General features: G+C 35.9%; 3 protein-coding genes across 7 annotated transcripts; 1 reads left to right on the forward strand and 2 right to left on the reverse strand.

The window, feature by feature from the left end:
- LOC18597213 (lysM domain receptor-like kinase 3) lies at positions 158–5,025 on the reverse strand. The gene is made up of 12 exons (XM_018123625.1): positions 4,009–5,025; positions 3,120–3,153; positions 2,998–3,005; positions 2,717–2,875; positions 2,181–2,377; positions 1,957–2,046; positions 1,645–1,741; positions 1,394–1,545; positions 1,219–1,310; positions 981–1,119; positions 780–878; positions 158–689 (listed from the first exon to the last, which is right to left on the reverse strand). The coding sequence occupies exons 1-12, from the start codon at positions 4,802–4,804 to the stop codon at positions 525–527; spliced, it is 2,028 nt and encodes a 675-aa protein (XP_017979114.1). The 5' UTR covers positions 4,805–5,025; the 3' UTR covers positions 158–524.
- LOC18597214 lies at positions 5,142–6,531 on the forward strand. The gene is made up of 6 exons (XM_007026104.2): positions 5,142–5,395; positions 5,502–5,596; positions 5,681–5,798; positions 5,915–5,931; positions 6,013–6,075; positions 6,162–6,531. The coding sequence occupies exons 1-6, from the start codon at positions 5,245–5,247 to the stop codon at positions 6,243–6,245; spliced, it is 528 nt and encodes a 175-aa protein (XP_007026166.1). The 5' UTR covers positions 5,142–5,244; the 3' UTR covers positions 6,246–6,531.
- Positions 6,514–12,173, reverse strand: LOC18597215 (malonyl-CoA decarboxylase, mitochondrial). 5 transcript variants are annotated; one of them, XM_007026105.2, is made up of 16 exons: positions 11,909–12,169; positions 11,647–11,735; positions 11,464–11,554; positions 11,248–11,374; positions 10,963–11,152; positions 10,132–10,276; positions 9,938–10,028; positions 9,707–9,765; positions 9,555–9,632; positions 9,271–9,354; positions 8,704–8,885; positions 7,943–8,071; positions 7,669–7,741; positions 7,275–7,360; positions 6,944–7,028; positions 6,514–6,821 (listed from the first exon to the last, which is right to left on the reverse strand). In XM_007026105.2, exons 1-16 carry the CDS (start codon positions 11,990–11,992, stop codon positions 6,789–6,791), a joined length of 1,626 nt encoding a protein of 541 aa, XP_007026167.2. In that variant the 5' UTR covers positions 11,993–12,169; the 3' UTR covers positions 6,514–6,788. The 5 variants fall into 5 exon arrangements, 4 of the variants coding, with proteins under 4 accessions (XP_007026167.2, XP_017979116.1, XP_017979115.1 ...); XM_018123627.1 differs by having other exon boundaries at positions 6,723–7,028; positions 10,963–11,146; positions 11,909–12,171; XM_018123626.1 differs by having other exon boundaries at positions 6,723–7,028; positions 11,909–12,170.

A 23,294-nucleotide genomic window follows, 5' to 3' on the forward strand; every position in this document is an offset into this window, starting at 1 on the left:
AAACAGCGATTGAAGAGACATAGCAGACCCACATCTGCAAATAAACACGTGATCTGCCCATCATGGATTTTTGTTTAAGCCTTTTTCAAGGAATGGGGTGCTTTCGATCTTGGGAATTTCGACATGAATGTGTCACTGTTAAGTTTGTATGGTTGGATTTTCTCACTCAAGAACATGAATTAATGATGCACAGACAGAACCGGGAAGTGTACAATCTATCGTTTAGCTCAACTACCATTCTCTCCAACCTAAAGTTCCTCTTCAAAACGTACAGAAAATGGAGCGTATGTGTGTGTAACCATAATTATACAAAGATTTGCTGACCACTTTTTCAATCATTCCTCAGCATATACATAGATTCCAGCAGACCCAAAATTTTTTCTCAAGGAAAAAGGAATAGGAATAAGTGAACTGAAGGTACTGTACAGTACTTGGATTCAAGTATTCACACATGTCAAGAGGGATCTAAACGAGAAAAGGGTACTTCTATCAAGGTATCACTGGTTAACTCTGCGGTGGCTAAGCTACCTTCCTGGCATCAGGTTGATTAGAGCTTTGTTTTCGTACAAGGAGCCAACATCCCAATCCTCGCTTGAAGATGACAGTGCCATGAGTGCGACAACGATGGATCTCATGCTTGGCCTCAGCTGGGGATTTTCCTGCGTGCAAGCTCTGGCAAGACGTGCCATCTGGTAATCAAAAACGGACGTGACAGCTTGTTAGATTGATAGAGAAAATGAGTCCATACTATCATTTGCATACCGGGATCAGAATTATACCTTGCAGACTGCATCGAATGAGTAGTCATCGACTAGCCTAGGGTCAACAAGTTTTTGCAGATCTTCTCTTGGATCAGGTTGATTGAGAACATCTTCAAACTGCGTATACATCGAAATGAATTAATCGAAACAGGATCATGGGGGACTGGAATTTAGTACTAGTAACTTTAGTAGGGAAAGACAACTGATAATTGTATATACCAAAGCAACAAGTCCCATCGATTCAGTCACTTCTTCATTGGTCTTGACGATAGCTTCCCTGGCAGATATCAGTTCGAAGAGAACAACTCCAAAAGCATACACATCTACCTTTGGGGAAACTTCACCATACTGAGCATACCTACAGACAATGCCACATTGAGACAAACAAGTTTCACATGCACGAAAGCCAAAAAATGATACTATATAGGTATGTATGTATGCATGTATTCATACTTACTCTGGTGGCATGTATCCGAAAGTACCCACAAGACGTGTTTGCAATGAATAGTTTCCAAATTCAGATAGTTTTGTCAGCCCAAAATCAGCGACCTGAGCACCAATATATACACCCAATTAGTTTGTAAAGCATCTGAGTCCATTAGTGTTTGCTATATAGAAATTTATTCAATAACCTTAGCACGAAAGTTCTTGTCTATTAAAATATTTGCAGACTTAATATCACGGTGAACGTAGACAGGCACAGTGTGTTCATGGATGTATTCAAGCCCTCTAGCTGAATCTAAAGCAATTTGCACCCTTGCTGACCACGGCAATGGATCTCTCTCTGAAAGAAAAACGTTTCACCAATAGAATTCGATTGGGTCCGAGTGAAAATAAGATGCTTATCTTGCATAATTGAAGTCATAAAACACTTGTTTCTCACCTCGCTGCTGGCGCAAATGTTGACTTAAATTACCATTCTCGATGAACTCATAGACTAAGAATAAGGAACCTTCAACACAGTATCCTATTAAACGCACCTGCATGAGATTTTGGTATGCAGTCGCATAAATGTTCATGATCACATTGATCAGATGATCAAAGACTACTTGAAATATTATTTGAGGAGAAACAAATAACTAGCAATCAAAGAAGAGTGAATCCTAAATGATGTCATAGTTCTGCCAGTGCCATTGGTATAAGTAAACTGTTGTCCAAATAAGATATAGGAGGAGGCATATGGAAGGCAGAATACCAGGTTAAAGTGATGAACATGTGTTAAAACCCTCAATTCAGCAAGGAATTCCTTTGATGCTTGCATATCCATCTTCTTGATTGCGGCTTTCTGCATGACAGGAGAAAAGTTGGATTCATGATGGGACAAACTTAGTTTGCAGGTTTAAACATGATGATCCCTACAATAATAATCCTCATATCATGATCTAGGATTCTCTAAAACGGAAACTTAGGACAAGGTACCTCGCCTCTTAGTTCTGCAAGGTAAACAGATCCAAAGCCTCCTTGCCCGATCTTATTAGCAATGCTAAAGTCATCCGTTGCCTTGGCAAGCTCTTCATATGAGAACTCCACAGATTTGTCCACTGTGATACCAGTGAGGCCTGGAGAAGCAAAAAGAGCAGTTGTTTCGGAATTTTTCTGCAGGGTACTTCCGGAACCTAAATCATCAAGACCACAAGATACAGAAGATTGATCGCTAATGAGATGCAAATTTCAAGCTTGAATTTAGCTGTCCATTTTAGAATCAATGTTTTCACAAGAACTATGCAAAGATATTCATAGTAAACACTTCTGCAAAGAAACCATTTGTCTGCCCATCAAAACCTGACATTTGACAACAACCTTAAATAATGGTTACAATTAAACTATTGCCTCAGCATGATTTTCTGGTAACTTGTCCCTCCTAGCTACCTCACATAATTAACTTACTTCCCCAGTTCAAAGCAACTTTAGCTTAGAATATGCATCAACTGAATATAAAGAGAGAAAGCTCACACCTCCATGTTGAATGTAGTGGTCTGGGGATGCTTCTAGGAGTAATGATGCTTCCACCACTTTCTTCCTTTTGTAAAGGCCAGCGTATATACAAAATCCCAAAGTTAAAGCCCCAGCAACTCCTGCAATAGATATGCCAGCGATAACTCTACTCGAGATTCCTGGTTCAAATGCCACAAGTTAAGCTCAAGACAACATCAAGAGCATCCTTGACAAGCATACTTAAGAAAATCAACGCAAGAGGCTTGAACATTAATAACTAATACGTAGAGACTGATCCTACCAGTTGTGCTGCAAGACAGAAAAATCAGAACAACAGATAGAGTCATTAGATGAACTGAATAATTAAATGGTCATATTAGCATAACAATTCAGTCAGGCGAGACATGAAATACCATCTAATACCTGATCTTCAACGGTGGAAAGTTTCCAGTTTGGTCTGCAAAGGAATAAAACGCCCGGCTTATTAATGAAAACCATCTTATGATCAGAATGATACTCATTAACGTTATGACAGAAGAATCTCCACTATATTTCATAAGAGAGATACAAAGAACAAGAATTTGGCAATTGAAAATACCATAGCATATTCCAACATCATCTTCTGACAGGCCAGATTATTTTAGAATCCTTGGAGAACGACATAAATGATAATTCAAAGAGCAGCATTCTTTTTCTCCTACTGTTGTGCATAACTTAACTAATATCTGTATATATTCAAGAACCCCATGTTTAAATAGTCATTTGCAGGGGTAATTTTTCCATAGATTTCACTATCTGTAAACAGGGATTGGGCCACCACATTGAAAGTGATTATAGCATCATACCAAACCATGTCATGATTGATTAAGGGAATTGTTCTTATTCAGCAACGGGAACAATGCATTAAAAAAATAACTATAATAACTAATGATTGGAAGGCGACAAAGCAACCCCGATCAGTGATTTTCTCTCTCTGTAAACTCCTGAGTACTGTGGTTTCGTTGATTGAAAAACTTTAAGAAAGATTAATTAAGTTTAGACCATTATAAAATCTATCTTTGTTATGATTGAAATCTAATCAAGTAATGCAACATACATGTACTTGTATGTATGTATATACGTATGGAACGAAATATTTTATCTGCCAAGAACAAGACAAAGCTCCGAGACTCATGCCGTAGAACAAGGGAAAGTGTCAAAACTCTGAAAAACTCATTCCGTGTTTGACAAGGCCAAGTGGCCAAGTGCCAAAGTGATCAGAATTTCTCCATATGACACAAAAATGCATGAAAAGCTTTGAAAATTGACTAACCTTTTGCCGGCACAAACAGGAGTCCAGTCCCCGCACTGAAATTGGACCCTGGATTGTACTTTTCCAGCAGCTCCGCGGATACGTTGGACTCCGCTGCAATGAACGATAAATTCTCACCTGGACGGAGAGGGTACGTCGTGAACAACCCGTAATCTTTTGAGACTTGTCTAACACCACATGAACAGTTAACCGTAACATTGATCAGCATGTGATCAGGTATTTTCGTTGCATCATAAACGTTCACCCTACGCACCCAATCCGCCGTGGTCAGGTTAGCATACCAGTCGCTAGCAATCTTGTCGTAAGTATCACCAATCTGGGTGAAGTAACTAAAGGTGTGACCCAAAAAATCTCCATTCAAGCAATCGCAAGAAAAGGGTACGTTGATCCTGGTCCCAGCATCAATTTTATCCTGACTTGAAACATGGGGATTGTACAGAAGTATCTCGGAGATTTGCTGGTTAAAGATGGTGCTAATGTACGTGAGGTTTGATCCTTCCCATACATAATAAGAAGCAAAGGCAAGGCTGCAGCCAGTCCTACAGTTGGCTTGGACTTGGACGAATAAGTATAGAAGAGTATGAAATACTAGCAAGCGTTCTGTTGGTGTTTTCCTTTTCGAGAACATGACCACTTTGTAAGAGAGAGAGATGATCAGTTTGGGGTTTTGGAGATCATCAGTGATAGCAAAAGCCAAGAGGCGAATGGGATTTGTTGGTTTTGGTGTTTGGTATCTACCATGTAGGCGTATGACAGCTTGGTTTTTTGTTTGCTGTTGAATGTGGACCAAAGGCATTTAAGTATTTTTTTTTTCAGCTTTGTCTATGATTCGTTTTCCTTGAATTCTTAAAACCATGTTTTTACTGTCAAAACCAAGTCATGTTACCCTTTTTTTCCATTTTTCCATTCCTCATCCCTTCGGCTACGATTTGCTTCAGGACTCAGTACTCAGGAGTCAAACCCAATAAGGGAATGGGTCCTGACAGATTGGTTTTCTGATTGTTCTGCCAAGACAAGTGACCTTTCTATGCCACTGCTTATGATAAAGAAGGTGTACTTTCCACGTGTAGATGGTAGATATTTTGGCAGTGAACTGAAGATATTTCAGTTCAAAACAGAGGTTTCAGGCTTTTAACTTGGGTACTACCGCCCAAATAAGAAGAGAACTTATCCCAAAATCAAAGAAGCGACCCGAGAAGTCCAATCATTCTTCACAGTTCGATATATCCATCATCCATGGAAACCCTTGCTGTTCTTCCACTCACTCAGCCCCCCTTTCTCCCTTCAAATCCAATGAACAAGGATACGGGTTTTCCTTCTTGGCCATGCAAACAAAGAAGCTCCTACTCTTCCACCCGCTTAAACTGCCAAAAAATGTTTGTCCCTGGTAAGTATTCCTTCCTCAAATCCTTTCTCTGTATGTATGCATTCTTGCCCAGGGTTGTCTTTTTCCTCTCCTTCCTAACTTTCTCGTGATGAGAGTCTTTATGAAGGATTTGGAGAGGCATCACCAGAGGCCAAAGCAAGCAAAAACCTCCACAATTTCTTCAACTACATAGCAGTTAAGATAGTCAGTGCACAGCTTCAGGTTCTTTTCTCCCTATTCTGGTTATCCTCTTCTCTATTTAGATGATTTCAATCTCGTAATAACCCGTTGATTTCGCCGGGGCAGAGCTATAATCCTGAAGCTTATAAGGAGCTGATGGAATTCCTGAATACCCACTCGCTGAATGATGGGGACAAGTTCTGCGCCAGCCTGATGAGGGAATCCTCAAGGCATAAAAGTCTAGGTAAGACTGCATGCTGCCCGTCTTACAAGTCAGAAAACGTTCCATATTCTTCATATATTTCCAGAATTTGACTGTTAATTAATGAGTTTGGTTTTCCATTTGCAATCACTTGACAGCCCTGCGAATCTTAGAGGTATGTTGCTGCAAAATTCTTCTTTTGTCTTCTACTTGATTCCTGCTTTGATTTGCTAAAGCTTTATTATGTTTCTCATAGGTCCGATCTGCATATTGCAAACATGATTTCGAGTGGGACAACCTGAAGCGCTTAGCTTCCAAGGTCAGAAAAACATTTTGTTTCTCTTTTGATATCATTCTGGTCCCTGTTGAATGGTTCAAGAATCGTCGGGGTTTCTTTTTTTTCAGATGGTGGATGAATCCAACACGAAACTCATGAGGGAATATGTTTTAGAAACCAGTCCTGCAACTGAAAAAGAAACCGGCAAGTAATCGGGACTCTCTACTCCGGGCTCATCCAGGCGTGGTTGGGCAGTTCCTATGTAGGAACCATTCCATAGAATCATATATAGAACCAGATTATTGTATTTAGAATATCCGGTATAATATACAGAACGAATCAAAATACGTATGGAAGTATTAGCTCATCCAGGCGTGGTCGGGCAGTTCCGATGTAGGAACCATTCCAGAGAATCATATACAGAATCAGATTATTGTATTTGGAATATCCGGTATAATATATAGAAAGAATCAAAATACATATAGAAGTATTACTTTATTCGAGGGAAATAGATTCTAAACTTATTCTTTTTGCCTTTTAAGTAAAAAATTATACATTTATCACTAAATTAAATGTTCGAATGTTTATAGTAGATAAAGATGCGTGTGTAATATCTACATTTTCCAAATAACAGCAAATTGTAAACTCCGAATACACAGGTAGCAACAGCAAGTATCTTTCTATGAATCTTTGAAGAAACAAGTATATAATAAGTTGGTGGCTGTAAAACCTACTTGCAATCTCCTTCAATCATCCTAATCTGTGCTTGATTCATTTTCCGTAAATGGCTGGAACCATAGCAATAGCAGAATCAAGCATGGAGGTATACGTAAGATAACCACTATTTAACAGATCAATGATTATCCATAAACAGCTAAAGTTCGTATTCTTGAATGCTTTTCTTAAATACCTGAACATATCGTCTTACATCAGAGGAACAATGGATGTGGCCTGAGCTGAAGTATGAGTGAGCATATTCTTCAATAGTCTCTGGCCTGCAGGTCATTACAGATCCAATAAAGTTAGAAATTCTGATAAAGTTAGAAACAAGATTTTGTTATGAAACTGTAGAAGTTCATTACAGATCCAATTTGCACATCTCTTGAGAAGCTATCGAATTGGGCAGTAATAAATTGGGAAGCACCATGAGAGAAATTAAAGTTTCTTCACCAAATGAGGTGAAAATTTTTCTAAAAAAGAAAAGACTGATAAACAAAAGCCGGCTGTGATAGAAAAATTACCTGTAGACATAGTTTACCATGATACCTGCACTTTGGCGTAGGCCTTTTTCGGATCGGTCAGCCATCCAGTTTATTCTTTGAACCATCTGTTCCATATTATTAAGTTATTAGAATCTGACAGTACAAATCAGTACTTGAACAAGAGAGAGGAATTCGCATCTTCAAGAACATGTGCTCTCTTGGTTCCCAATTGTTTAATCCGTTAGTGCAGCTAATTTTGTATTATAAAAATAGCATATCACTTATATAATCAATCTTTGCACCTAAAGAGATGACTGTTCCGAAAGAAAACCCCTCGTGAAACTATTTAAGTAGTATGGAGGAAGATCTAGAAACTATTGATTCTGCCGCCAAAAGGACTTTGCTGATCTATGATTGAAACTGCATTACATACCGCTCCATTCTGCAGATGGAAGTTTGCAACAGAATCTAGAGCTTTTCCTCTCTTTTTCTCTTGCAGAAGGTACCTAATTTTGAAGAATCAGCATCAATCAATTTTACCCGAAGAAACACAAGCTCCATATATTAAGTACAGAACCAATTAATTTGACTCCCTCCAGTTCCATAAGTTTCCATGTTTCAGTCCCTTGTACAACAAGAATTAAAGCAATTAAAGATGTGGCTACTTGGTCAAGATAATAGACAGCAATTTTATTGGAGAAATATACCTTGCACATAGCCGCATTAAAGCTGGTTTAAATGCTGAAAGCAATTTCGAGGAATTAGTCCAATCATGACTTGTAGGTGTCAGCAAGTTTAACATTATTTCCATGCCATTTTTTCCAGCAGCAAAATCCCTGTAACAGATTATGGCAATATGCAGACTCCATAAATCACATTTCAGAAGCACAAGACTGAAATATGAGAAAGCCTAAATAGAGTAATACAAGATGAAGAAAGTATCTATCCATATTCATCTGTTGAAAACTTCTTGAAAAAGCGATAAGTATGCAAGGTTGAACAACAGCACGAAAAAATAAGAAGTGTTCTGGCGATGACAGGCTTTTGATCAATAAGGTTAGGAAATACAGACAAATGATAAATCGAACATACATGTTAGCAAAATCCATCATACTGTAGTTCCAAAATGTTGATCTTCCCTCTATTTAAGTAGTACCATTTCAAAAAATAATCTGAGTGTTGGACTATCACAGATTTTTCATGCAAAGCAATGAATCAATAGCTCATAAAATTTTCACAACTCAATGTGCTTTATTGTCACTCTATTACCTAAGAACCACAACAGTCACAAATAGGAGAAAATTATATGTAGGACAGGGCTTTGCTTTGTCAACAGCAGATGAGTCAACTTCCAGTAAAAGCAATATTCCAGAAGGCATGGAGAATGATTTGGTAACTGTTGATCTTCAGAAATTCCCTTCACACACACACACACAAAAATATCTGAATGAACACATATGAAGCTTACCCAGATGATTCTATGAGTCCTCTTTCTTCTTCTGGTTCAAGTAAATTCTCATAGAAAGTTAATCCAGATCTATCAGCTGATGAACATGATATGTCCTCTGCTTCACCAAGTTTCGATTGAGATGCCAACTTGGACAAAAGCCACTGCATGAATCCAGGGATAGGACTAAGCGTAGCGAACACCTAAGCAGTAAGTGGAAAAGAAGTGTCAGTAAGCATGGTCTGAACCAAGACTTCAGATAAATAAACAGTAAAATACATGTGACTGTCAAATATTTGATAATATACATGTATCTTGAGTTGCAGATGCAACATGGTGCACTGATCATCCTGTATGATGCCATATTATATTATCGAAAACCTATTGAAATTCCTACTGTGTTCAAGATTGAACAAAGGCAACATACTAACTCATAATGCAAAGAGTTCAGTATAACCACCATTTTCAAAAATTAGAAAAAAAAAAGAAACTAATTAGAAATCACTAAGAGAATTCTCACTGAACACGCAAAAAATAATCTTGCAGCTCATTTGATTAAGTAATCTAATAAGAAAAAGGAGTACTTACAGAAATATGTGGCATATCTCTTTTCACCAATGTAATAACCCTTTTAATAAGAAACTTTCCAAGGTTGATTCCTGCCAAGCCAGGCTGCAAAAAGTCAGAAGTAGGAAGTCAGGTTCATGGAAACAGAATATAATAATTTAACTAGGAATAGTTCGTCAGTACAAGTAACTACACTGTATTATCAATACACCATATAACAAGCTGCCCTGATATCATTCTTTATGTTTCATGTAGTTAATATCATTTACAAATAAAATAGGTGGTGGGGTGGATAAAATTAGTACCTGAGTTGATGATATGGAGTAAAATAATGCACATGTTGCCTCACTTTCAAGAATGGGAGGGTGATCCCACAAAACTTCCTATCATTCACAAGAATATTAAGAACAAGAAGACAAAGGGGAAAAGGAATCTAGTACAGCTAAAGAGAATTGACCTGTATTGTCTGTGCTACAGCCTTCAAAAGTGCAACTTCAATAAAAATAAGGGGTTCACCTGAAATAGAGAACAGTTAGAGAGAGAGAGAGAGAGAGAGAGAGAAGAGGAAAGGTGGATTNGTAGAGAGAGAGAGAGAGAGAGAGAGAGAAGAGGAAAGGTGGATTAAAGGCTAGTAAACATGTTCCCCCTATCCAAACACACCAGGTGAACAGTGAAAGGAACTAGTTACCAGGTATGGCTGAATGAAAATATCCAAAACAACGACGACCAACTCCCAGCCTTCTCTTAAGATCAATAAGGTTGCTGATTGGATGCACTGCCTGGACAAATTATGGTTACTAGATAATACACAGGCTGCACCTTGCAAAATCTATATCCATGAGAGGTTAAACCTAATAAGCAAGAGGGAAAAGAAAAACAAACCTCATAAGCCACAATTTTCTCCAGCAAAGAAGCAGGATCATCCCATGTAATCTGATGGAGCTCTAAAGCAGCAGGACTAAGCCAAGTACTAAGCTTCTCCTTCAGATAGGAATCTAATGCTCGCAATGAGGAAATATTTTCTTCTCTGAAATTTACAAAAATTTCAGCTCCTTGTGTACATTTCTTTTAAATAAGTTTCAATTCTTCAATAAATTAATATACAACTGAGTTTTGAATACACAACAAGCAACAACACTAACCATAAACCGTATAAAGAAAATTTTTAAAAATTCAGCTCTTCTACTTTTTCAACCTTCTGGCATTCCAATTCCAAAAACCAATCCTGTTCATGGTAAAGGATTTTATAAAAAGGCAAATGCAAATTATCCAAGATAGCACTTCAACGAAGGTAATGATGTAGTCATAGCATCACCTAAACCTCCCACCAAAACCTAAGATATAAAATTGTAAAACAAGGAAAACAATATTAGTGCTTACTTTCTTTGCAAGAACCATGAGGCTCCATCCTATAAGAGCTCTTACCTAAACTCCACTCAAAGGAGAACAAGATCAATGCCCAAATGATGGACTATGATACAAGATCTCTCATGCCCTTAGGAAGTTCCATAGAACTTTAGTATGGGATCTGTCTTGATGACTTTGTATAAGAAATTAGAAGTGAAAAACCTCCTGAGCTTAGGATTTCTATAACATCCTTTTCAATTAACATGTTTTCAACTATTGATAAAAGAAGGTAAGATAAACGTAAGAATATGACGATCAAATCAAGATAAATTAAGGTGGAAACACGTAAAAGGACTATAACCTTACGCGAGAATAGATAATATATCAGCCCGAAGGATGGTCAAAACCTTCAGCCCTCCAGGGTGCGTGTTGAGTCGCTCAAAGAGAACTTCATACACTGGCTTAAGAGAATGTCTCAAATTTCTCTCTATGCGATAGAAAGTTGAAAGAAAGCCTTCATCTTCAACCCCTCCCGATTGAGCTTCATTCCCTGAAACTAGAAACCTCTACACCACTCAACTCCGCTAAACACGAAAATAAGTGTTCAAAAAATGAAAACATATTCAGGTGAAATACCAACAGTAAACTTACCACCAGGTAGCTGAAGTCCAAGATACTGTTTTATAAGTTCACGAACTTGAGTCCTGTTTAGATCATACTCTTTGGCAAGCGTCAGCAATAATTTGCGGCGGTTCTCAAAAGAAAGGCTAAAATAGCCCTGCATTATACCACATAACATTATCAAGCACTAACCGAAACATGAGAACTCAAAGATAATCACTAATCGCTTATTGCCTAATTCTTCACCTCAGAAAAATCATTAAGTACAGCATCAAGAACTTCTGTTTTATTCATTGATATAGCTGAGTGCATCGAATCTCGTACAACCTCGAACGACCTAGTTAACAACAAAAAAAGAATCCGAAACTTAAACTTCAAGAATTCTCATTTGAGATTGTATGCCGGGAATGCTTCGCAAGAAATAAGGACCTTTGCTTATTGAGTTTTTCATTTCCATCTTCAGTAGCATGCGGTGCTTGGTTTCCTTGAGAATTGGATAGCATTTGATTAACCTCATTCTGTTGTGAAATTAATTCAAACTAAATCAGCAAATTCTCCTATTTCTAATCACAAATTTATTAATCTCGTGATAAATAAAAATGCTTAATCAAACAATTCAACCAAACAGAGTACGATCAATCAAACAAGAAAAATTCAAATTAATAACAAAAAAGAAAAAGAAAAAACTTACAGATAGAGGAGAAAGAGCAAGCTTGCTTGGATCGTTGGGTCTCATTCTGGCTCGCATCAAAATGGCCAAGGCTTTCTTTTTCATTTCAATTATATACAAAATTAAATATAAAATTTAATTTAATTACCATAAGCGTTTAGTTTCCGCTGTGTCTGTCCACACGTCGTTTTCCTCGAACCGCTTGACTCTTCCCGGCCAGAAACAGGGAGAAAGTGAAGGCGGACGCATGCCTTCACCTCTTCAAATCCTGGAAACGACAGCGTTTAGGACGCACGAATTCATAAATGGTATTCAAGCAAAACGAAAACGGTCCAAAAATTTCGCTCCCTTAAAAGAAAAGATCAGCGAGGGAAAAACACAAAAACCCCGCGAAAGATAAAAAAAAAAAATTTACCGCACTCCTTCTAAGGTAAAAAGTAAAATATGAAGTAAAACATTAATTGATGTCCACACCAAGGAATTCAAGAGATTATTTCATATGATTTAATTTGATGGATGATGTTTAATTGATTCTTTCTACGTGCGAGAACTAATGACACGGTCTTGTCTACAAGCAAAAACTTCCTTGGATCCATCACTTTGTGTCCCAAGCAATCAATCAGTAATTAATTGTGTCCCAAACAATCAATTAGTAATTAATACCTAGAATGGAACATTAATCGAATCAACATATATTAAAAAAGTTTTTTTTTAAATTGAAAAAAATATACAAAATACAAAATTATTTATCAATCAATTAATAAATTAAATATTTAAGTATTTAAATAAAATATTGTAAATATATTATATAAAATTAATATACATCGATTTTAAATTTTTTAAATTTTAAAGAATTTAATTTTTAAAATTTATTTTTCGGCTAACATGTTCAATTAGGAATCATAAGTTTGGGCCACATGGCATTTGGGTTTACTTGACTGTAGAGCATAGATTTGCACCCATTTGATTGATTGGCCACGTTGTTCATATAATAAATTGGAGTAGGCTTTAAATCCTTTGCAGAATTCTCTTTATTTGTCAAATGTCAATTATAAAAAGAAGCTTTAGTTCCTTTTCCTTTTTTTTTTTTTTTTTCTCTTTTTACCGTTGCGCCTAGTGTGGGTTCGGTGAGGTTTGGAGTCGTTGAACCTAACTGTTAAGGATTTTTCCTTACAAGGTAGCCTAATAAAGTTTACCATGACCACTTGGTCCATACCCCATATGTTTTCAAATGAATAGGATTGACTTAGATAGTCACCTCCTACTTCTTTTAATATAGTATTTAAATTTTTGCTTTAATTCAAAAAATTATAATGAATAATGACATCACATCACGTAATCAAAGAATTTTTTTTTTTCTTGCATATTCATATAGATAATAATTTGTTTGCTTTGATTCGTAATGTTGTCATTTTTTTCTTCTTTGGAGTTTAATTAATTTTCTGACATAAATGGAAGGTTTGTTATTCAATCTAATCTGTATTTGATTATTAAGTTTTGGAACCTTGGAATTACTTATTAAGTTGTTTTCTTTACTTATTTGTGGGTAGTTCAAGCGCTTCAGGTTATGTACACTGCATTGAACAGTCCTGCTAAGTTAACAAATTGGAAAACTAATGGCGGTGATCCATGTGGAGAGTCATGGAAAGGGGTTACTTGTGAGGGCTCGGTCGTCGTTTCTGTTAGTGTATTTTTAAAATTAAAAGTTATTTAACATGATGAATAATTATCATTAGCTCAAAAGTTATGTCACGAAAAGTGATATAATGTATCTATTAGATATAGACATATTTTCATATGAATAGTTATGTCTCTTGAAAAATGACATTCAAAACTTAAAAAACATGTTAAAAAGACATCATTATTCAAAAGTTAAAATGAAAAGTTATTGTTTCAAGTTATAATTTAAAGGTTATAATTTATGAGATGAATAATTGTCTATTTATAAGATGACTATTGAAACAATAACTATATCTAAAAAGTTATGTTGGCAAAAATGTAAAGATATCTTTTAGAAAAAGAGGTATCTTCGTGAAAGGATTGTGTTCTTGAAGAAGAGACACTTGGAAGCTTATATAAAGGGTTTGTTGTCAACTATTTTGACACACAAAAAAAAAAATCAAAAGCAAAACAAAAGCAAGAGCAAGATAAGTGTTGTGTTTTATTATAAACATAAACACTTAAAGCTCCCACCATCTAGAAGATATTTCGAATTCTTTATAATCTACTTGCTGCAGAAAGTTTGTTGTAAAGCCAAACAACTTTACAAACTCTCAAGTGTATCTAGCGGTTTACCTCGTAAATGTAATACGAAAGTTAGACGTTGACTTCATTGTATTCTTGAGACTATTTGCATTATTCCCCTTTTCATACTCAGTGGTGGAAGTGAAATAAGTCTTAAAGATAGACGTTTATTTGAAAAGTTCGATTTGAAGTCAATTTTGCTTATTCTTAAATACCGTATAAAATCCCTCATAACACTAATAGTTTCTGTGTACGATAGTGTATATTTCAAATGTAGCCATTTGTTTTTGAAATTTTGAAGCTCGATCAATTTATGTTTTGGTTAATGGGTGGTTGATGTTGTTGTTATAACAGTGATATTTCTAGGTTAAGACTTTCGATAACCATGGGATATTTGCTGCCATTGATGCAGCATCGAGATGATACAGTACCACCTTGCAAACACTATGAACAACAGTAGCAAGGATTAATGGCCCAGCACCCTTATAAAAGGCCTTCACGTCCTCAGATTTGACAACTTCTCATCATCATCCTTCTGCTTACAATATCTAATGGATGACAAACCAGCTTGACAGGAAGATCAAACGTAGTGTTTACTATAGCTCTGCCCAAATAAGTATTATACAAAAAATAAATATTTCTTAACTGTTTAGGTTATTCCTGTAATCATAAATTAGATAGATGACATTGAAAAAGGATAGTAAAAAATAATGATGGTGGAGAGAAGAATACATATTGGAATGAAACTGTAGTTTAATAACATAAAAGAAAAAGAAGAAATTATGAAAAATAGTCTTTTTTTATAAGAATATTTTAAAAATAACCATTAAAATAAATTTAACTGTTTTTAGCTATATTTAATCATGACTTGATAAAAATACTCTTGAAATTATTTCAAATAAATTTAACCATTCATCACAATTTCTCCCTATTTGTGTTTCTGATTTCTCTCTCTCACCATCCTAGTCTCTCAAATTTTATCGATTTCTCTCTTCAGCATTCGTCTGTTATGCTTCCGATTTCTCTCTCTTGCATTTTTAGATTTTTCTTTTTTACACTTTCAAGACATCAAGCAATAGTTTTGATATGCTTGAGTGGGTGGCCATTTGAAAATTTTAATTTTTAAGTATTTTGGGTAAAACTAAAATGGTAGAAAAGATCACAAATATTTGAAATAGCTTTTAATTGAATCAATTTGGGACCTAAACGCTAATAAATTAAAAAAATTGAAATCTATAAATATAGGTTTTCAAAGGAATTTTTTTTATTTTTAGTTGAAATAAGTGTTTTTGATAAGAAAATTTATGTTTTGATTTAAGAAAATATGTTAAAAACACTTTAATAGGTGTCAAATTGTCAAAAAATAAATAAATGAAGAGAGTTAAGAGGATTTGAAGTTTTGGTTTGTAAGTAATAACATTTTAGATATGAAAGTGTAACAAAATATTTTTGAATATGGTGTGTAATAATAATATTTTTTTCAACATAGTATGTAACAATAGTATTTTTTTCAAAATGGCGTGTAACAGCCTTTTTTAACCATGACGTGTAACATGTTTTTATACATGGTATGTAACAATAATATTTTTTTCAACATGGCGTGTAATATGTTTTTGTACATGACGTGTTACATGTTTTTGTACATGACGTGTCACATGTTTTTGTACATGACGTGTCATATGTTTTATGTTTCTGTACATGACGTGTCACATGTTTCTGTACATAATGTGTAACAACCTAACCATGACATATTACATGTTTTTGCACATGACGTGTAACATATTTTTGTACATAGCATATAACATATTTTTATACATGACATGTAATATCATATCGTATAATTTTATTAAGAGTAATTTTGTCCAACTTGATTAAAAATAGTTAAAATTATAAAGATAGTTATTTTTAAAAATATCTTATCTTTAATGGTTATTTTTAAAAATACCTCAAAGAAAAACGAAAAACTCTCACTGACAGAAACTCTCACTGACCCGTGTTTGGAGATACAAAGAGTGACGCCATGGCGTTAAAAGAGGAGATAGCACCTTCTCCACACCAAGCTGAGCAAGTGCCATTGTATATCCACGGAACATTCCAGCAATGCCATCTACTTTCCATGTTTTTATGCACACATCAAGTGTACCATTAAACTGCCAGCCGGTAGTTTTGACATCAGTTGCCATGCATGTTTGAGCATAACGCAATGGATAAGCAAGAAACAGATATAGAGCTGAAGAAAGAAAATCCGCCAATTTTTTCTGAAAAGTACTCCACCGGCTCTCTTGACTTTTAATGTATTCATCGAATTTAACCTTTTGGACCTGTAGCACATAAAGGCGTAAAATGTTACAAAATACTAAATCATGAGAATAGGGCAGCTTCCTATAGGACAACTTTGGTGGAAGTTTCCTGGCCTAAAATATGTGTCGAGGGTCTTGGAATGTTGCCTCTCCAAAGGGAAAGGATACCTTCATTTCTGATTGTTCTGTCAAAGCAGTCAAATATTCCATTATATGGTTGGGTCAGCCGACCTGACCTGATCATCTCGTTCTGGTTTTGCATCAAGAGCTTCACACGCTCAAATGGAGCAAATGCTATCCTCAGAGTAACTGTTGCAGCCACCTCAAACAGAAAAGGGGCTGGTCCGGGGTCTGACCCTTTTTGCTGTGAGGGCCATCTCTATCTTTCTCCAATAGGGCACTTACAAACGTTGGTGTAGATTTCCTGTTCAACAGGGCACCATCCCCATGAAAATTTTGCACTCTTGGAGTGTAATTAAAATGTCTGACTGGGAGGTCAGGTTGCCAATGTATCTTTTGAGATACAGGTGGATGCATTGGCCCATGTTCCATGCTGCAATTCACTCTTTTAACCTGTAAAGAAATAACCATACGGATAAGATTTTCTTGGTTTAAGAACCCAATGAAGCACATTCATAAGGATAACGTATAGTTGAGAAGGTATTGCCAAAATACATATAAAAGCCTCAAAAAGTTTATGGACAAACTCATGTGTCATGTCTATGTCCTGTTTATTAAGAAGAAAGATGAGTAAAAACTTGGAACAAGGAACATGAAGCTCAATAGCATATTCGTCTTCTATAGAAAGAGAACACCAAAGGTTTCTGAATATCATCTGCACGGCAAACTATCCAAACGGAGACTAAGGAAAAGGAAAAATGATCAAGATTTGCTCAACAACCCTCTAAAGTACCATTCTAGATCAACGTGATTGGAGCCAATTAAGATTAATTACTAGTATTCTCCTACAAATCAGCGTGTTAGCATTCCAAAACTACTTCTGCTTGGACAAAGTGTTAGGTTTCAATTTAGCTATCTAATAAAGCAAGAAAAGAAGAGAACAGGATTGTGGCTTACGTATATGACCAAGAACCGATGCAAACATTCACTAGAAACTACAGAAAAGAAGAGAAACCAATATAATTCATGTCAAGAATCATGAATGGCATAACACAACATTTCTTTTCCTACCCAAGTAGGAAAATTTCACGTCCAACCCAAGAAACGAAAGTTTCGAAACCAACAATAAGTTCTCACATAAGATTCAAGTTCAGGAATCGAGTAAAGTAATTTAGCAGCTACTTACTCTGTTTGATTCTTGTAGAAAAGGAGAACAATAATTAGAAAAAGAAATGCATGTGCCCATGTTTTAGATTATTAACGTCCATTCAACAAGAACCAAAGAAAGGTCTAAAGAGAGGGATAATGAGAAGAGAAGCCAATACGAAGAAAGATACTACCAGTTATTACAGAAGAAATTGAGCAAGAAAAGCAACAGAAAGAAGGAGAAAATACCCAGTTTTCCATCTCAAGCAAAAAGCTCTGTTGCGGTTGTAGTTGGAAGGAGAAAGAAGATTTTTGCATGTTAAAATGAGAAGCAGTTATGAGACGTACCGTTATAGTACTATTATATATAAGGTCACCTCAAGGTACGTTCAACGAATTAGCATTTAGCTACAGTAATAAAAGAAATATTTTTTATAGTACCCTGTATAAGACACCTTTACTAGCTACTAAGACTCTTTCTGGTTCTCGCTATTTGCTTTCATTAACCAAAACGTACAAAAATGATGAGGAGAAACGAGCACCGCATAGAAGCATATACCACCCAGTTTTCCATTTGAAGCATAGCTTACTTGCGCTGGTTGAAGTAGGAGAAAGAAAGGAAATGCATACAAGACAAATGGCCGTACAATGATATTCCTCGTGCTATTCATTCACAATTGTCCTGTACGGGCATGCTCTCAATCTGTCTTGGGCTAGATGAAGATGATGTTAATGGAAGTTACACCCTCAAATAACTTCGATGAATTAGACCAACCTTTCATGTTGACAAAGAACAGAACATCTTAAATCCATGTGCTTGTCTCTTTAGGACTTCATTGCTTTGAGATGAAAAAAGGGAGTAACTTTCTTTTGCGGAGGTTAAACTATTATATGCTTTATTGGGCACAAATAATCCCCAAAACAACCAGTTTCAACACTCTTTCATTTCCTATGTAAAAGGAGAGGATCTAAAGTTCAAAACTTAGCCAACAAGAACAGAAAAAAAAAAAAAAAAAAGAAGGGAAAAAAGCAGCATATTATGCTGCAGTTGTGTTTCATTCTTCTAACTTTGGTTGTAGTTTTTTCAGCCTGTAGGTAATATGATTAGATATGAGTATATAGTCCATCTATACTTTTCAATATTTTGCCACTAAAAAGGGCGCATCTTTCTGCTCTGCTACTTGTCTTGGCTGTTTACTCTACTTGCTGCTGCCATTAGCTTCTTCATTCCAAAAAATGCTCCGTATGTACACATGCCACTGGTTCCAGCAGATGCATGAATTCTCATGAAAAGACATCATTACTTCCAAAGCTTAACACACTGGTCATGGCTTGCGGAGGCAACCATTTCAGTCTGTAGAGAATCCACCAGTGAAGAAATTAATCCCCTGTGCGCTTCAACTGTCCATGTTTTATTGCTCTCAAGTGGACTTCATAATTCAAGAGACTGACAAAATTCGAACGATTAGATCTCATGACAGAGGAACATCAAGCACAAGATCACAAAAATAACATCAGCAAAGATTACAACAGGCAGGCAGAGAGATATACTGAACATCAGGCCAAGACAGCAGTTGCTGTTTCAGCCCGTTCGAATTAGCCAACCTTGTGTTTTAATGCAACCACTAGTTTCTGTTTAGTTTATTCTTAACCCCCTTTCCTGAATAAGAGGTTCACTTACATTTTTGTGTATATGTTAACACATCAAGACATGATAAACATCTATACCAAAAATGGCTTGCAAGCTAGTTATTACGTTTCCAGACATATGAGAAATAACCAGCATTTGTTGAGAATGCTGTATATAAACAGCATTTAGTAATACTTGACAACAATAATATTTTGAATACTTTACCTGGTAGCCACCAATAACCAAGAGTAGTGAGTACACTGGATGAAATGTGCAGGACTGGAACTTGTTGCCTGTTGAACACAATTCGTGTATGCATTCCCCATCAATCATTGACCAAAGACGTGCACTGTCTTCACTGATGGAGGCAATATAGTTGCCACTTGGATCCCAGCAAATTGAAAGAACTTCTTTGTTATGTCCCTGAAAGAATATAAAATTCGTTCAGACGGTAGGGAGACAATGGACTTGGATGCATGTGAGCAGAGCTCTAATAACATATAAAGTGAATCAACCTTTAAACAGAACTGGGGCTTGTCAGTCTCAAAATCAATTATATTGACAACATTTCCTGAAACAGTTGCAATTAACTTTCCTAGTTGAGGCTGGAATCTAACTTGTTTAGTAGCTCCCTGCAGTCAACTCACAAGGAAATAAAGGTAAGTGAAAGCAGGTTTTAGTTTGAGAACATAGAATTCTAATGGGGGTAACACCAGATGTAAGTTTGCTAACAACAAGTACCTAAATATTCTAATGGTTGACATTCCACAACCGCATCTCATTATTACTATCACAGGAACAAAGGAGATCCAACTTTCTAGGATGGAAATCTAATGACAACACCTGTTCAGCATGCCCCACAAGCTTGCAAAGTGATTTGCTTGGCTGCAATAGCAAAGAAATGAAGACCTAACGTTTACTCTGTGGTAATCAATTTTGGCTAATCATAAGAAAATAAGAGCAACTAGTCTGCCTGTCTATAACACCAAAAAAGGAAAAACAGCATCCTATAGAGACATGAATTGCATACAACAGCCTTTTTTTTCTTCATTCTGAACAAGCAGGCAGAAATTTAGAAAAATACAAAATAAATATCTGAAGTTCCAAAGGAAAATGCTTACTTTCGTAGAATCCCATATTTTGACAGTTTTGTCAAAGGAGGATGTTGCAAATATAGTTGAACTTGGTTTAAAACGAACTTCAGTAATGAGATGAGAATGGCCTTCTGAAGTTCTAACAAAATCAAGAGTTTCCATATTCCATATCAAGACCTGCCAGAAGAAAACTATAATCAACTCTAAGCCTGTACTACATATTGTGAACAAAAACCTGTATTACTAGTTGATACTACCTTCTTTTCATGTCCAGCACCAGCTAGAAACTTCCCATCTGATGAAAAATGGCAGCACAAGACTTTGCTTTTGCTTGAGTGAAGGCAACTAACCTCTCCAAAGGTGAAGCCTACACCAGTGATGACATATCATCGTGTTAGGATTACTGAGCAATATCTTAACTGCTATACTGACACAAGTGAATCCTTGCTGACAGAGTTCATGTTATTTTCATACGACCAAGCACAATATATATATATATAATATACACCAAGTTTGGTGGAAAGGGATGTGAGAGAAAGCTTTCATTGTCAATCTGGATTAGGGGGTACAACCAGATATAGTCTTCCCACGCTATTAAGTATTTTTCTGCAATACAACATGGTTAGGGGAGGCTAGCAAAGATTTGGGAAGTGCTTAGGCAGTCGGAGGTGGGTTGCACTTTCTCTACTGAATAAATCAATCATTATAAAGATTGATGTATATTATCTTCGTTTCCATTGCATCAGTACCTATTAAAGTAGACCTGCAAAGCATTTTTCTGTCTAGTCCTAAAAGAATTACCTTTTTGTTCGATTTCATTGGAAGGGTTATAACGGTGTCTTAAAACACTGAAAGGTGTGCTTGTACTATCAACATTATCATCATCATGGGACAGAAAGGATTCAACAGTGTCATCAATCATTATAAAACTACAATGCTGTTGCTGCAGCATATTATGTTGGTTTTGTTGTTCTTCAGTTTGCATCTGCTGGATCATCATCTGGTTCATCACCAATCAGTCACTAATGAGGAAAAGAATTATGATAGTTTTTTATAAATGAGAGTTAATGAGCTTCTAACAAATAAAACTAACAAACACTAGCATTCAAGTTAAATGTTACATGCAATTACTCCTCCAAGATCTCTTTATAATTTATGATCATCATATTTATTGAAGGGAGAGGGTTGATTCTGAAAATATTGTCATGCATCTCATCATGGAATCTTACAAAGGGTATCTACTAACACATCCATTAGATGCAGAATACTTCATTTTTACAAAAAATAAATAATAATAACCTTTTAAAGAAATCAACTGCCCCAAAAATTTTTAAGACACTGTTTCAAGTGACCTGTCTGTTATTCCCATTTATTTCAATCTTAGGAAGTTTCGGATTACGGTAATTGAATTTGGCAGAGCTTCCAGGAAAGGTAGGGGTCAGGTTTCTGGGCATATGTGACAGCCCTTGAGCTGATATCTCAGGTTGAGACTTCAATATCTGAAGTTGTTGCTGACAGTTTGATGCCTGAAAGAGTAAATTTAAATCTGATAGGCTGATATCCAAACCATGGTAAACCAGGCTCAACTACAGAACTGTTTGTGAAAGTTTAAGCACACTTCTATTCACACTAGGAAGGACTTAACATTTACTAAATCAACAAGATCACAAAATTGGTGCTAGCAAGGCTCCAAAAACAGCTACTTAACATGCTACTTACATCCAAAGGCCATCCATTAAGGGGTGCTAGGTTGATTGAGTCATTCAATCCTGAAAGAGAAAGACCATGCATCAGATATATCTAACATATATGATGTTACAATGCCAACAAAATAAACAATCAAGGCCAACACTGCGTGCATCTCCTGTCTTGTCAGAATAAAGCACAGATGAATAATTCATCACACGTCCTTGAATAGTATAGCATAACTAGAAATTGCAAAGGTCATGTGATACGATCAGTTTTGTCAGCATTAACACTGCATGAACTCAAATCAGAAAGATGGCCAAGCGAACCTGCAGTGTCAGGTCCAGTTGCTGGAAGTATGCCTTTCTGTGCCCCGTAGGGGGTGAGTGGGTTTACAGGAATGGTTCTCCCCAAGGTAATGCCTTGGCTGTGTTCCTGCACATTGATGAACATTTTATATTCACTGACATTCATAATAACTTGGTGCTCTTGTGAACACAAGTAGATACTTTAGAACATACCCTCTTAACTTGATGCAGGGCAAAATTTATCTGTTGTTGCTGACGGCTGATACATGAATGAATGTTAAAGAGAAAAACTTAACTCTCAATTTAGCAATGAAGCATATTACCATTCACCAGCATGAATGATCATGCATATACTTCCTTTCTTAATCCAGATCATACTTTTTCAATAGGAAAAAATTTTCCTATAATCGATTCTAGTTTCAAATTGCAGTGAATCATGAAATATTTACCAAAGGGTGAAACTCTTTGTCTATTAAAAAGTCGAGTATTTCCATAATAATATCTTAGTTTTCATAATAAGCTCTGTGCTGGTATAGGGGAAATAAAGAAGCCAAAGTGACTGTCAACTGATTGTAATTATACAAACCTTTTACTTGTTAAAATTAGAAGTTGCTGTGCGAGGTACGGTTATATAGAAGATCACCCCAAAGCTAATGTTTATACACATTGCTATATATTATATGAATTTAATTTAATAATATCCAACCCTTTTATACTTACAGAATAATAAATGAACAAAAAAACCAATATTTCTTAATTATAAACATACAAATGATGAATGATAAAAAGTAACAAATAATTACAGAAGGATGAAATTTCACGTTAGCTCAAAATTTCAAGGAAAAGATTAATGATACTTATGATAATTTTCAAGGACTG

The sequence above is a fragment of the Theobroma cacao genome, chromosome 6 (assembly GCF_000208745.1).
Source record: "Theobroma cacao cultivar B97-61/B2 chromosome 6, Criollo_cocoa_genome_V2, whole genome shotgun sequence".
NCBI lineage: Eukaryota > Viridiplantae > Streptophyta > Magnoliopsida > Malvales > Malvaceae > Theobroma > Theobroma cacao.